General features: G+C 39.0%; 2 protein-coding genes across 2 annotated transcripts; one reads left to right on the top strand and one right to left on the bottom strand.

Moving 5' to 3' along the window:
* Positions 1-3,150: 3,150 nt before the first annotated feature.
* On the top strand, positions 3,151-5,479 carry LOC118745209 (cuticle protein 16.5). Its single transcript, XM_036478735.1, has 4 exons — positions 3,151-3,162; positions 3,274-3,525; positions 5,192-5,402; positions 5,448-5,479. Exons 1-4 carry the CDS (start codon positions 3,151-3,153, stop codon positions 5,477-5,479), a joined length of 507 nt encoding a protein of 168 aa, XP_036334628.1.
* An 837-nt stretch (positions 5,480-6,316) lies between these two features.
* Positions 6,317-14,894, bottom strand: LOC118744287 (neuronal acetylcholine receptor subunit non-alpha-3). Its single transcript, XM_036477189.1, has 9 exons — positions 14,470-14,894; positions 14,261-14,392; positions 13,901-14,053; positions 13,647-13,834; positions 8,245-8,360; positions 7,719-8,152; positions 7,504-7,644; positions 7,274-7,440; positions 6,317-6,615 (listed from the first exon to the last, which is right to left on the bottom strand). The coding sequence occupies exons 1-9, from the start codon at positions 14,777-14,779 to the stop codon at positions 6,487-6,489; spliced, it is 1,770 nt and encodes a 589-aa protein (XP_036333082.1). The 5' UTR covers positions 14,780-14,894; the 3' UTR covers positions 6,317-6,486.
* Between the last annotated feature and the right edge of the window lie 275 nt (positions 14,895-15,169).

A 15,169-nucleotide genomic window follows, 5' to 3' on the forward strand; every position in this document is an offset into this window, starting at 1 on the left:
GCTCCCTTGGGAGCCTATTGTACTCGCACAAATTGTGTTACATTTTTTTTTTTCGCTACATTAAAAGCCTTCATAAATTATAAAGTACTTATAGCTTTAGGAAACCGAAAACCAAAACGAATTCGTTTTCGCTGAAGAAAATTCTGTTGGATAATAAATTCTCGCTGCATTAGAATGACTGAATATCCATTTTTGGTGTTAAACATGATTTTGAAATTTTTGTCATGGCTGCATGGCGCTGCACCACTTACACCAATGACAAGCGGCGCAATTTAATGCAACTAAATTCAATTCAATTCAGTTCATTTCAATTTCCACTCTACGCTGTATTGCAAATGTAATTGCATTGTTTTCTTTTTATTTATTTTTTTTATTTTATGAAAACGCCTAAAAAGCGTCCACACACCCAAATTTGGCTATGCACCGCAAAATCCTTTCGATTTTCGATGCGTGTTGCAATTTTTTAAATGCCTCGAAAAAACTAAAATTGTTTGTCCACCAAACATTTTCATTTTATTTCTTCGTATTTTGTGATTGCATGATTTTCCTTTTAATTCTGCCAGCAAACTGAGTCATTTTATTGCGTTAGGCGTTTTCGCTGTATTCGCACTAGGCACTGAGAAAAATTATGGCACCGCAGCTGCACTTTTAATGGCCCACTTAATTATGCTATTCACTGAGGTAACATTTATGTATCTCGAGAAAGAGGCAAAGATACTATTCTACAAATAATCTGCCATTCAGTCCCACAGATATATAGCCACGACGAATGCAAAAGGAGAAGCAAAAAAACATGGAAAGTGCTTAAAGAAGCCAATAAATCTCGTATTTTTTAAGTTATACTTATGCATTTCGATATGGAAGTGTGTTTTGGTGATAGCACAATATGTAAAAAAACCGCATTTTCGAAAAATGTGTCATATAAAACCATGTTCACTGATGGCGACTATATATATCATGATGCAAAAATGCCAAAGTAAAAAAGAATGTGGATATGCTGATATTCAAAAATATTTTTTTCATCAATATCCTTTTCGATATGTTTATTGACGTCCCTTTCGATATATTTGGGCTTGGTATTCTAAAAACGTTGATCGTTAAATCTATCGAAAAATTTATCGTCGTCGTTATCGATATATTTATCGACGTAACGTTTGATATATATTGAACTATTTCGATATCGTTACTGTTATTTTATTTTCGCATGCCATTTATCGATTTTCCCTCAGCATTAAACGATAAATCTATCGAGATTGTTATCGATAAACTCTTGTTCGTAATCGTATTCACATTTATAAAAAATGTTGAATTTTTTTTTTAATTGCGCAAATTTTAAAGGCAGTACCACTCGATTGGTACATTTGTACAGTTTTATATTGGGCTACTGGTACAAAATAAAAAATTGGGAAAATTTTTTTGTAGTCAAAAGATAGGTACAATACGACGTTGTTCTATTGAAAAATTATTTTTCGTCATTGTGATAAAGAAAATTATTTGGCATTCACTCAATTGGGATACGATTTGCACCAAATTTTGCCAAATACCCAATCGTGTGACACTGCCTTTATTAAAAATTTATGCAACATTGCCTGTCACTACGTGTACTGCAGAACGTTCATTTTCGACTTTGAAACGTCTGAAAAGTTCTTGCGGAACTCGACCGGAGATGAATGAGTAATTGAGGTCAGTGAACTTTGGTACAAGTAAAATTCCCTCCTCGGGATAAGAACATCGATAAATCTCACTTTAATATCTGGCTGTAAATACCGAAGGTATGACGGTAAATGGGTTGGCCAAAAATAAATAAAAAAATAAAAAATGTTCCAAATTGTTTGCAAAAAGACCTTAGACTCAGAGGTGTACGGGAAACTTATTTTTTCTAGTACGGTCTAATGTCCCCACTTCTTTTTATACTTTTTCTTCTCATGCCTTACATTTCAGAAATATTTTAGCCGATTATTTTACTTATACAAATAAGGAAGCCCCACTGAATTATTAATTTCCAGCTAAATTAAATTACTGTCATTCATTGCAAAACGCACGTCTGGTTAAGCTTTAAAAGGAGGCGCTGAGAAGTCGAGCGTTGTTGAGATACAAAAGCACTTTTAAGGAAAATTTGGGCCAGCACTAATTTTTGGAATTTTAAATTAGGCGTACAAGCAAGTTATTAAAGAAAAATTGGTTGTTGCAAAACTATTCTTCAGCAGCCCGTCAGATAAAGGAAATAAATTTTTAATAAATTTTTTTTTTGCACCGAAATAAAAAATTTATACACGCGCAGCATTTTTGATGGAAAAGACTTGCTTGTTTCAATTAGCTTTCGACTACAACTTTCATACACTCCAACAACGTCTCGCCAGTTAACTCGGGAAGCTCTTTTAATCAACTAAATATCGCATCCAATAAAGCAAAAAACCAATTAAAAAAAAAATGTCTCCAAAACTTTGCTGACCAAGTAACAAAAAATCTCATTCGCTCTTTTTTCTACTTGCCGCCAGCGCCACCACCGCCGCAGCCAACGCGTTTAATAGATTTGTGAGACGCCAAGCCTCGATCTGCGGCCAGACCATTGTCGGTGACGCGTTGCTACAATTCGAGCTTCCAACTTGGCGACTGCACGCATTGCCAAATGAACAGCTATGAACAACAACTAGCCAATGCAATGCTAACATCTGCAGCATCTCAGGCAAAAGCATTTGACTTATCCAGAATCGTTTCTGCCACTGCAACTTGCCACAGTCGACGACGCAAGTTCGCGCTTTGAGTCTTTCGTTTGCGGCGCGCATTCGCAGCGTCTAGCCGATTGCAATCAACTTGCTTTTTTTTTCTTTTGATTGTGCGTTTTTATGCGCTCTTATTTGCCAGTATTTTTTTATTTTTATTTTTGTTTGCTTTTAGTTCTGCGTGCAATTCGCACAAGAATGCGCATTTTGTTGTGTTTTTGCGCTCTTCGAATGATTTTTCTAATTTACGATCGAACGCGTTGAACTATAAAAGTAACTGCTTGTCAGCATAGAAATCACAGTTGACTTTTCCACCAACCAATCGACTACTAATCGAAGTCTGTGCGTGCAATTAGTAAACGTGCGTGAAAGAGTTCGCAATAAACGTTTTTAAATCCTCCGCCAAGAGACGCGTCACTACTACAACATGAAATATCTGGTGAGGATAGCGCGTGTGCTGTGTTGCAATGAAGAATCAGATTAGTGCTTGTGTTTCATTATCCTTTGCATATTCTAAATTCAATGTGTCCTTTCCGTTGTGTTACACTAGATCCTGCTCAGCTTGATCGCAGCTGCTACCGCTGCTCCTGGATATTTGGGTTTGGGTGGTTTGGGCCATGAATCGTATGCGGCGCCAGCGCTCAGCTACGCACACGCTGCTCCGGCTATTAGTTACGCAGCACCGGCCATCAGCTATGCTCCAGCGCCGGTCGTCAAGGCCTATGCTGCCCCCGCTGTTGTCGCTGCGCCAGCTGTTGTGAAGGCAGCACCGGCCGCCACTAGTTATTCCACCTTCAGTCAGGTGAGTTTGGGGGATTGTGGTGGAGAAACACGTTTTTTTTGTTTTGAGAAATTAGAAGGATGTGCAAACCGCTGTGACAGTGTTAGTGAGTGTAATTTGAAGCAGACAAAGGGTATGAAAATTCAGTGAAGGAAAGGAGTGAGTTTGCGAAATTTTTTAATTATTCTGAAATAAGCGTTGCCCCAGCGTCCCAGTTGAGTATATCCTTATTTTGGCATATTTTAAATACGTGTTGAACTCTTAGCGGTGAAAATTTTAAACGACGGCGAATGGTTCGAAAATAACATAACTCAGATACCGATATTTTAAATTTGCTTTGAGATAGGGCGTTTTTGAAGCGGCAGCCGGAGTAAGGCGCTCTCCCACTCAGCCGACGACATCTAGTCGAAAATTTAATTTTAAGAAACTTATGCAAGGTAGCGTGTAATCTAATTTTCTTTTAAAAAACTTTACTAAATTATTATTTTTTGTACAAGCTGCACTCAATTTTGATTTCGCAAATTTTATCTCATATTTTTTTTCAACTTTTCTTGTAAAAATTTTCAAGTTATCTTTTTAACGTACCTGTGAAGATTTTACTAAGTTTTGGTCTTTACAATTTTATAGATTCTATATTTCCTTAATTGTTAAAATGCGCACTATTAATTTGGTATTTTGTAGATGGATACCTATATTTCGTATATAATTTTTTGTGGAACAAATTTTTTTTTGAGAGAGATTTTTTTAAATTTATATCTAAAGATGCAATTCTTTTTCCAACAAATTTCGGACGAAAGTTTCAGCAAATTTTGAACTCAATCTATTTCCTATTTTTTTATTTTTTAAAGTTTTTTTCCATCTAAAGATGGATTTCAATTTCAAACAAATTTTGAACGAAAATTTCAGTAAATTTTGAGCTCGAAACCTAATTTAGTTTTTGTGATTTGCTGCCAAAAACTTGTTCATTGTACTTACTTCTAGTTCAAAAACTTTTTAGTCACCTATGGTTTTTTTAACTTTTCCTTGAAGATTTTTACAGATTTTAATAAACTTTGTTCCCTAACACTTAATAGGATTTATTTTTTTTTCAGTATTTTATAAAAAATCAAATTTTACATACATACATAAATTTTTTCCCAAAAAAATGTTTCTTTTCCTGTTAACTTTTCAAAGACTAATCATCTCAAAAAATTTTCTACATAAGTTAAAAACAGTTTTGGAACAAAGTCCCGAAGTACGGGAACAAAAAAACCACATTTCATGCCCAGAATTTAAGAAACAGCTGATTCACGTTGTTTTTGTTTTTGTCACTTAAACGGAAACACTAGGAAATAGAATTTTGGTTTCACAAATTTGATTTTAAGTATACGAAGATTGAAAATAAATCTACAGTATATGCAGGCAACATGTAAACACAAAACAGCTGATATGCACTTTGACACTTTTTCCATTTTTACCCGGAGAAAAAGTCTAGGCTGTTTCAGGCAGGAAGAAGAAGACACTTACACTTACGGTACTTTGCAATTTTCACAGTCTATTACCCATTTTGTTGAGTATGGGAATGATTTCTGGGCTGTTTTGGGCATCCGCGGGATCCCGCGTTGCGTACGGGAAAGAACCTAATATTTATACATACATACTTATGTATCTTTTAATATCCTACTCGCATTCTCTCCCCGTTTAATAGGTCATCCAGCACGCCGCTCCAGCCGTCGTTAAGGTCGCCGCTCCCGCTCCAGTTGCCGTAGCGGCTCCAGTAGTCAAGTACGCCGCTCCCGCCATTTCTTACGCTGCGCCTGCACCAGCCATTTCCTACGCTGCACCGGCCATCTCGTACGCCGCACCAGCCATCAAATATGCCGCTCCTGCGATCTCGTACGCCGCCGCACCAGCAATTAGTTATGGACACATTGGAGGTATTAGTAGCTACGGACATATTGGAGGTATCAGTGGTTACGGACATTACGGACATTAAATGGGCAGCAAGTGAAGAAAAACAAAACAGAAAATAAACTAAAAAATAAAACAAAAATAAGAAGTAAAAGAAAATGAAGGCAAGTCAGCAGGGATTGAAGAATTTGTGTTTTACAAGGACGTATGGAATTATGGCTTAAATATTTTATAATTCAGCGCAGGTCCGCCCGGCGGTGGCCGACGCTTTAAAAACTTCGATATTTTTTTGTTTTGGTAGTCATTAAATGGTTTACTAGGATTTTCAAGGATCTAAGGATCTAAATAATATTTTTTCAGCCCTTGAAGGGAATTCTTCTTACGAGTACTTTACAACTACAATGGATTTTCTATCATTGATGGATTTACATTATATGTAAATGTGTTGACAACAAGAACAATAAAAATAATACAACAATGTTATAATAACAACAACAGCAGCAAGAACAATCAAGAACAACAACAAGAACGACAGTGAGCAGCCGCACGATGCAAGCACGAGGATAAAGTACGGGAGACAGTTTTGACAGAGTGAAGGAAAAATGGAGAAAAATTCACTTCACCATTTGCATTAATTTCTATTTGAAATGTATTTAACTACATAAATATTAATTGTTTAAATAAAATATTCACTATGGCAAAGCAGAAATTAAGTTCACGATGGCAGAAAAGCTCATGAATGTTACCCCCCAAAAAATACAACATTGCGTCATTGAATGCCCAAAGTGGCGCAGCTGAGGAATGTGGGAGAGTGGAATTTGAAGTATGCCAGTTAAAATGTTGACGAGAATATTATTTCATACATACATACATACATATGCTAACATACACATTTTGTATTTATTAAATGATTTTCTTTGTACTGTAACAACAACAAGAATAAAATGCTAAGTGAACTTTTTTCGATAAAAAAAATATTAAGTTTTTTTGCTTTTGACTTCACAGCTTTTGGGCGTACATATTAATAAGTAAATTTTGAGTAGTTGGCAACAAGTATATGTATTATCTAAAACTGCTGTGTGAGGTGTGATTTTAGAAGCTCGGCAACAGCAGAATATCGATGACTATAAATAAAGTACTGACGACGATAAAGCAGCAATTGTTGATTATCTTGGCCAACTCGCGCCAGGGATGCGTTTGTAGTCTTACGAATTCATCGCACTGAAAGATAAAAGAAAGAATTAAAAAATCTGAATATTTTTTTTTTGTACAAATCTTGCGTGCTTTTACAGCTATGATGGCCAAGCGTGATGGTTTACTCCGACTTTTTTTCGTACCATGATTACAAAACCTAATGAAAAAATCTCTCGTCTATAAGATTATAAGCTTATTTAAGACAACAAAGCTTTTATGTTAGCTTTCAAACACTAGATATTACTTTCCTACACAGAATAAGCTTTCGCCACGTGTTCACACAATCCGCTAAATTGTTTGATTTTCTGATGAAAGTCACACACTAGTATAGAAAGACGTACACTCAGTTTGGAAAAGGAAGCTTTCGCGCGAAAGCTTAGAATTAGCATAAACTTTTTATAAAGTACTTAAGCAAAATGTTTACCAAAAAAATCACATGAAACTACTTGTATAAAACCAAATTTTTCAGTGCTAATGCGGGAAGGAAGAGGGTCTCTATCAGAATAAAGAAAACTTCTGCCACGAACTTTCGCTGATAAGGATTCATTAGAAAAGTTTTTCCTAGCAAATAATCAAGCTTTAAATTTTAAGGCTGCAAGTTGTAATCCCTTGAAGTTTTTATGTGTAGCTTTCATAAGCATTTTCCAAACTTGAATACCCCAAAAACAAACTCTTGAAAACCTACATCAGTCACTCGCAGGCAGAGCAATAACCTCAGAGCTGATAGATTAATCAGCGTCATCATCCAGTCCATGGGTTTCGCCTTCGGCGGATACAGTTCCAGCCACATTAGTGCCACATGCAGCAAGTAGCAGAAAGTTGCAGTTCGCATGACGTGTCTATATGCATGCACTGGAAAGTAAAATAAAAATAATTTAACTAAACTACTTAAAAAAAACAAGGAAAACAACTCACGCATATTTGGTATATAAGCCGTGGGCGCATGCTTCGTGACAAACATCATACCCAGCGAAATTACGAAGAACACCGCAAGGATCAGCCCACCGCGACGATAGCCGCGCAATAGAAAAGATAACACGATGAGCGTTTCAGAGGCTACAAGAAAAAGAAAAAACAAACAAAAATTTGCTTAAAAAAGTGTTTGTGTTTAAAATTTTAATAAACCCTACCCACTAGCGGCATCATGAAGACATTCTTATAGAAACTGCCATTCCTTTCGATCACAAACTCCAGCGATATATCGCCATTCATGGTCTGCGCAATGGCCTGCGTACCATAACGATCCGTATTGTTATCGGCGGTGGCTATCACCGATAAGCTTATCTGTCTGAAATGCCACTCGCTTAGCATATTAAAAGGCTCCAATGGCAGTGGCAATGAGCTGTCGTAAGCCAAAGTGATGGGCTCGTGGGTGAGTGGCGAGAAAGATTTTAGGCCCAGTATTAGTCCACAATTTAGACGTTCATGTGGCCAATTGCGTTTCGTGTCAACACACCATGTGGTGAATTCTGCATTTGTATTAAGCATTGTCAAGTTGCCATTGGCATAAACCACCAAACCGATGTCGGGTTCATGTTGGGTGTCGTCGATGTTGTGAGCGGCACTGTGAGTGGTGTGCAGGGGAGAGAGAAAAAGATAAAAATCTTACATTTCGAAATTCCAAACGCAGTTTTGTTTGCAATTCCATTAACTTACTTAAGCAGTATTAAATCCGGCTGCCATATTCCCGCAGGTGCATTTCTGCTGCTGAAGCACACGGCTGGTATTCCATTTTCTTCCGCATTCCACGCCAGACGGGGGTCCTGCCAATACTGCATATGAAGTGGTAGTGGTGTATAATTGAGCAAGGAAAGAAAGCAAAATTTTAAAAAGTAAAATTTCATATTCGTTAATTACCAATTAAATTAAAAAAACATTTCAAATAAAATAAAATAAAATAAAATCAAATCAAATCAAATCAAATCAAATCAAATCAAATAAAATAAAATAAAATAAAATAAAATAAAATAAAATAAAATAAAATCAAATAAAATCAAATAAAATAAAATAAAATAACATCAAATCAAATCAAATCAAATAATAAAAAATGAAATTGAAATTAAAATAAAAAAAAATAAAATAAAATAAACTCGGGAACTTTTCTAATGAGAACGAAAGTATCGAGAACATTTTAAAGGAGGATAGCATAAAAACAAAGGTCTAGGGAACGTTGTGTTTGAGAACAAACGTTTTGAGAACTTTACGTTAAGGATGTGAGGAGCATCTACGTTTTGGGATGAAAAATCGTTTGAGTGAAAATCACTTTTCTTAATCCAAAGCCAGAGGACAGCTGGATCATATCAACTTCCAGGTCGTTTATTATTAGGGTGAGCTGTCCATTTATGTCCATTTATGGATGTTCTGTGCAAGAAAAGTTCGTGTCTTAAATCTTTCGCTGGACTTTATTTGCATAGTTAACTTTCAGTTATTTTTTATTAATTTTAATATTCAAACATTTCAAACTAATGAACGCTATGAGAAACGCTTTGTTTTCGATTCCTTTCTTCGCGAATAGTTCAGAGAAGATCTGTTCCCGTTTCGTTCTCCTTGTTCCTCGATAGAAAGTTCCTTAGAGTTTATTTCCTTGTTCTGTTCTCTTGGAAATGTTCTCGAAAATATTACTAGCATTTTGTTCTCTTTGGGAATGTTCCACAGGGTTTTGTTCTGATAAATGTAGTTCCCATTAAGAACGTTCTCTATAGTTTTTTTCTCATTTCGGTTTTGGTGTTGAAGGGTACTTGGAAACCAAACTACAAGAACGACATTTAGTTCCGATCATACCTTTTGTTCTAAGTTCCTGGTTAAATTAAAAAAAAATTAAATACATACATATATACCTTTGAATTTTTTTTTATTTAAACATATTTTTCTTTCTTTTAAAAAAATAGATATTTGCACTGTCGATTTTAATTAGAAATTGTTAGCATTTTTTCCACATTTTTCAACTCTTAAAAAGTTCATAAGTACATATATACTTTGGAGTGCAATGGGGTATAGTCATTGCGCTGGGTATGCAGTTACAGTTGCATGGCTATACTCAATCCCGACTCTTGCGTCCTCGTTCGCGCACTCTGGGCAACGTGAGCAACCCATGTGCGAGATGCGGTAACCAATCCGAGTGGAGCCTTGGGTCACGGCAGAAAGAGAGGGAGCTTCGGTGGGGCCACTCTGACTTATTCGGTTTAAGGGCTCACTGAAGTCTGCAGCGTCTGTTCACCAGTAGGTGCGGCTGCAAGCGGGTGTCTGCTTGGAGCAAGCGGCTCGCTATATAAACGTGTATTTGGTTGCGAAACCACCCCCGTCCCAGCAATGGGTTGTGCGCTGGGCTTGGGACACGCCACGTAAAAACCACTTCCAGTGAAGAAGCAAGGCAAAGCCTCGGATGAGACCCCCCCTTATGATGACGACCACGGCAAATGTTTAAAGGACTACGATTTGAGGGCATGCACCTGGAATGTCCGGACCCTTAATGGGGAAGGTGCCTCTGCCCGGCTGGTTGATGTCCTCGTAAGGACAAAAGCTGACATCACCGCCATCCAAGAAATGCGTTGGACGGGGCAAGGCAAAGAATGTCTGGGGCCTTGCGACGTCTACTACAGCTGCCATGTAAAGGAGCGCAAATTCGGAGTTGGATTTGTGGTGGGAGAGAGACTCCGTCGCCGAGTACTGTCGTTCACCCCGGTGGACGAGCGTCTAGCCACAATCCGCATCAAAGCGAGATTCTTCAACATCTCGCTCATCTGCGCCCATGCCCCGACGGAAGAGAAGGATGAGACATCCAAGGATCTCTTCTATGAGCGCTTGGAGCGCACGTACGAGCGCTGCCCCCGTCATGATATCAAAATCGTGCTTGGCGACTTCAATGCCAGGGTGGGCAAAGAAGGGATCTTTGGAACCACCGTCGGAAAATTCAGCCTCCACGACGAAACGTCCGACAACGGATTGAGGCTGATCGACTTCGCCGGGGCCCGAAACATGGTAGTATGCAGTACTAGGTTCAAGCATAAAAAGATCCATCAAGCTACCTGGCTGTCTCCGGATCGAAAAACGAGAAACCAAATCGATCATGTTGTGATAGACGGAAGGCACGCTTCCAGTGTTTTAGACGTACGCACACTCCGAGGCCCAAACATCGACTCGGACCACTATCTTGTTGCAGCCAAGATACGCACCCGCCTATGTGCAGCAAAAAATGTGCGCCCAAATATGCAAGGAAAGCTTAACGTCGAAAAGCTGCAATCACAACAGACAGCCAGCGCTTTCGCTACTCGACTCTCACACCTGCTCTCAGAGAGCACTCTTCAACAAACAGACATATGCGAGCAGTGGAACCACATTTCCCGCTCATTAAGTACCGCCGCCGAAGAAGTAGTCGGATTTCAGCGAGCCCGAAAGAACAACTGGTACGATGAGGAGTGTCAGGAAGCTGCAGAGAAAAAAGATGCCGCCTACAGGGCCACGCTGCGATCGGGCGCAACGCGCGCTATGTGGGACCGCTATAGGGATCTGAAGAGGGAAGCGAGACGTATTTGCCGCAACAAGAAGAGAGAGGCAGAAATACGTGAGTGCGAATAGCTTGAAATGCTGGCCGACAGGAGGAATGCCCGAAAATTTTACCAGAGAGTTAGGCGACTTACGGAAGGTTTAAAGACCGGGGCGCACTCCTGTAAGAACAATAATGGCGACCTAGTAACTGATGTCCAGAGCGTACTTAAATTATGGAGGGAACACTTTTCCGCCCTACTAAATGGCAGCAGCACAGAAAGTTGTGGAGAAGAAGAACCCGAGCCCGCAGTCGATGATGACGGAGTCGACGTTCCACCGCCTGACTATGACGAGGTACGTATAGCAATAACGCGGCTGAAAAACAACAAAGCCGCTGGAGCTGACAGCCTGCCAGCTGAGCTATTCAAGTACGGCGGCGAGGAGTTGATAAGGTGCATGCATCAACTCTTGTGCAGAATATGGTCAGATGAACGCATGCCCGACGACTGGAATTTAAGTGTGCTCTGCCCAATCCACAAGAAAGGTGACCCCGCCATTCGCGCCAACTACCGCGGGATCAGCCTTCTAAGCATAGGTTACAAGGTCTTATCGAGCGTATTGTGTGAAAGACTGAAGCCCACCGTCAATGAACTGATTGGGCCTTATCAGTGTGGCTTTAGACCTGGCAAATCCACCATAGACCAGGTATTCACAATACGCCAAATCTTGGAAAAGACCCGCGAGAAAAGGATCGACACTCACCACCTATTTGTCGACTTTAAAGCCGCTTTTGACAGCACTAAAAGGAGTTGCCTATACGCCGCTATGTCTGAATTTGGCATCCCCTCAAAACTCATACGGCTGTGTAAAATGACGTTGAGCAATACCACCAGCTCCGTCAGAATTGGAAACGACCTCTCCAAGCCGTTCGCCACAAAACGGGGTTTCAGACAGGGCGACTCCCTTTCATGTGACTTCTTTAATCTGATGTTGGAGAAGATAATAAGAGCTGCAGAACTGAACCGCTCAGGAACAATTTACTACAAGAGCGTGCAATTGCTGGCTTATGCCGATGACATCGACATCATCGGTAACAAAAACCGCGAAGTCTGTTCTGCTTTTTCCAAGTTGGATAGGGAAGCAAAGCGCATGGGTCTGGTGGTAAACGAGGACAAGACGAAGTATCTCCTGTCATCAAACAAACAGTCAGCACATTCGCGCCTTGGCACCCACGTCACTGTTGACAGTTACAATTTCGAGAAAGTAGAGAATTTCGTTTACTTGGGAACCAGCATTAACACCGATAATAATGTCAGCATTGAAATCCAACGTAGAATCACTCTTGCCAACAAATGCTACTTTGGACTGAGTAGGCAATTCAGGAGTAAAGTCCTCTCTCGACGTACGAAAACCGCGCTCTATAAGTCACTCATCATGCCCGTGCTGGTATATGGCGCAGAAGCATGGACAATGACAACATCCGATGAGGCGGCTCTTGGGGTGTTTGAGAGAAAGATTTTGCGGAAGATTTACGGTCCTTTACGCGTTGGCGACGGCGAGTACCGCAGACGATGGAACGATGAGCTGTATGAGCTTTACAACGACATAGACATAGTGCAGCGAATTAAAATACAGCGGCTCCGCTGGCTTGGCCATGTCGTTCGAATGGACACCGACGCTCCAGCTCTGAAAGTATTCAACTCGGAAACCGCTGGTGGTAGCAGAGGAAGAGGGAGGCCCCCACTGCGATGGAAAGATCAGGTGGAGAAGGACTTGGCTTCACTTGGCGTTTCCAATTGGCGTCAGTTGGCACAGAGGAGAAACGACTGGCGTGCTTTGCTGAACTCGGCCAAAATCGCTTAGGCGGTTACAGCGCCAAAAAAAGAAGAAAGAAACATATATACTTTAGGGTGGTCCAAAAACCCACAGAAAAATCAATTTTTTCCATACTGAAGAATGTCGAAATTAAGTACACCTGTATTTTTTGTTTTGAAATCGGTTAAGATTTTGCCGCGCCGCCGGGGCTTTGAAGTTTTCCATATATTTTACAGGAAAAATTAATTTTTTCGTAGAATTGCAATAAAATCATTAAAAAGTAATATTTTTTGATCGAATAGAATATTTCATTTCAAAAGATTAAATAGGTGCAATGATGCATATTTAACTTTAAAATTTTATGATCTTTCTTTCGTAACTTGTATGTATAAAAGTTATATTATAGGGTATGAAAAAGTGATTAGTAAAATTTATAAGTTAAATAAATATGTATCGTAATTGAATTTTTTGAAGATTTCTGAATGTAAATATTCGTATTCGATGAAAACAGATTTCTATTTTAAACGATTCTATAGAAATTCTACGAAAATGTAAAATATACAGAAAACCTCAAATCCCTGGCAGCATGGTTAAATATCAACCGATTTCAAGAAAAAATGCCAGTCTCTTTATTTTCGGTATTCTTCATTTTGAACCGCCTTAATGTACCCAGGTATGTATGTACACATGCCTCTCAAGTTCATTACTGAATAACACTACCCGATCATTTTTTTGTTTCTGCCGCCAACACTACTCACCAGTGTTAACTGCAGACGTGTTTGTAATATCGACTTTTCATGATTGTAGGCAACCGATTTTAATTGAAAGGTGAAGTCCACAGACTTGAGAGCCGTAGGCACTGACTCATTCGCCGATGCTTTGGTCAGATTAGCGAGTAAAGAGTGAAATGGATCGAGCACGTGCACACTCTCTTCCATTTCTTCGGCTGTAAAAAGTAATGAAAACCATTTCAAAACAAACTTCGTCTATACATTTTTTTTGAGTAACTTACCGAAACCATCGAATTGGCAATCGTAGAACCATTTCGCCGAAGCACCCCCAAAGGAACTAAAACTGAGGTAGTTGATTTCTAAAGGTGCGGGATCTGTGTAATTCAGAAGTGGTTCCTTTTTATAGCCGGTTATGTAAACCGAAAGTGTGCCATCTGCGGTACATAATTACGAAAACAACTTTATAAAAATATATAATGCATAAATATATGGATGTGTTCATTTCGAGAGCAGCTCTGAATTTACTTATCAGACGCTTTTTTTTTTGTTTTTGCTTTGTTGTTTTGTTTAAGAGCATTTAAACAATGCCCCTTCTTCATGCGAATAAATACACACACAATTGCACATACATACGTACATACCCTTTGTTTGTATAATTTCAATGGGCGTCGGATCGTAGATCGATAAAATCTGCGCTTCCGTACTTGTGGAAACGCGTTGCGAACCCATCCGGCTACGTATGGCCGAGAAGGAATTTTGTCCGGCGCCAATAACTGATAAGAAATATATTCGTGAATTTTTTGGCATATTTTTTCTTTAAACTAAATATTCGTTTAAAATGTGCACGCACCCACTTCGTAGACGTGATCCCTGCTCCGCGGCTTATCATTGGTCGCCAATAGGATATGCGCGTCCATGGCGGCCAGTACATAGAATTTCAAGTGTAGACTCTCGTTTGCTGCTACTTTGTTGTTGTTCATATGTTGTATGTGAAAGAAGTGTATATATGCATATCCGGTATTACGTAGCGTCAATTCCTTGCATCTATCCATTTGCCCAAGGGATACATTGTATTTATTGGCTGCGGCGTAATGCACAAAAATTACCGTTACAACACTAATTACCAAGACGAGACAATTTGAAAAGCTTAGCGAATTCATTTTTTTTTTTTTTATCAAAAATTTAACATTGAACAAGTTTTTTGCTAAAATTAATTTCAATTAAAAGTTTTCAACAATCCACAACGAATTCCAAAGAGCAACTACTTGCAAGAATTTCATTAAAATCTTTAAGAGCTCATTTCAAATGAGTTCAGATAAATTTTTTCATTGAGAAAGAACAACAACAAAAAGGATGCAATCAGTACCACCAGTGTATGAATGAATGCTGAAAACAGTATGAATGAGCAACTAATACAGTGGGCACTTGATATACATATATGTATGTATAAATAAAACTATTCGCATTTCGAAAGTGAGCTCACTCAACGGCCAGAAGTGCGAGCGTATACGAGAGCCTACTGTATAAGAACTGCACCGAACGTAGGTCAT

The sequence above is a fragment of the Rhagoletis pomonella genome, unplaced genomic scaffold (genome assembly GCF_013731165.1).
Source record: "Rhagoletis pomonella isolate Grant_MI unplaced genomic scaffold, Rhpom_1.0 Rhpom_scaffold_00008, whole genome shotgun sequence".
Lineage (NCBI taxonomy): Eukaryota > Metazoa > Arthropoda > Insecta > Diptera > Tephritidae > Rhagoletis > Rhagoletis pomonella.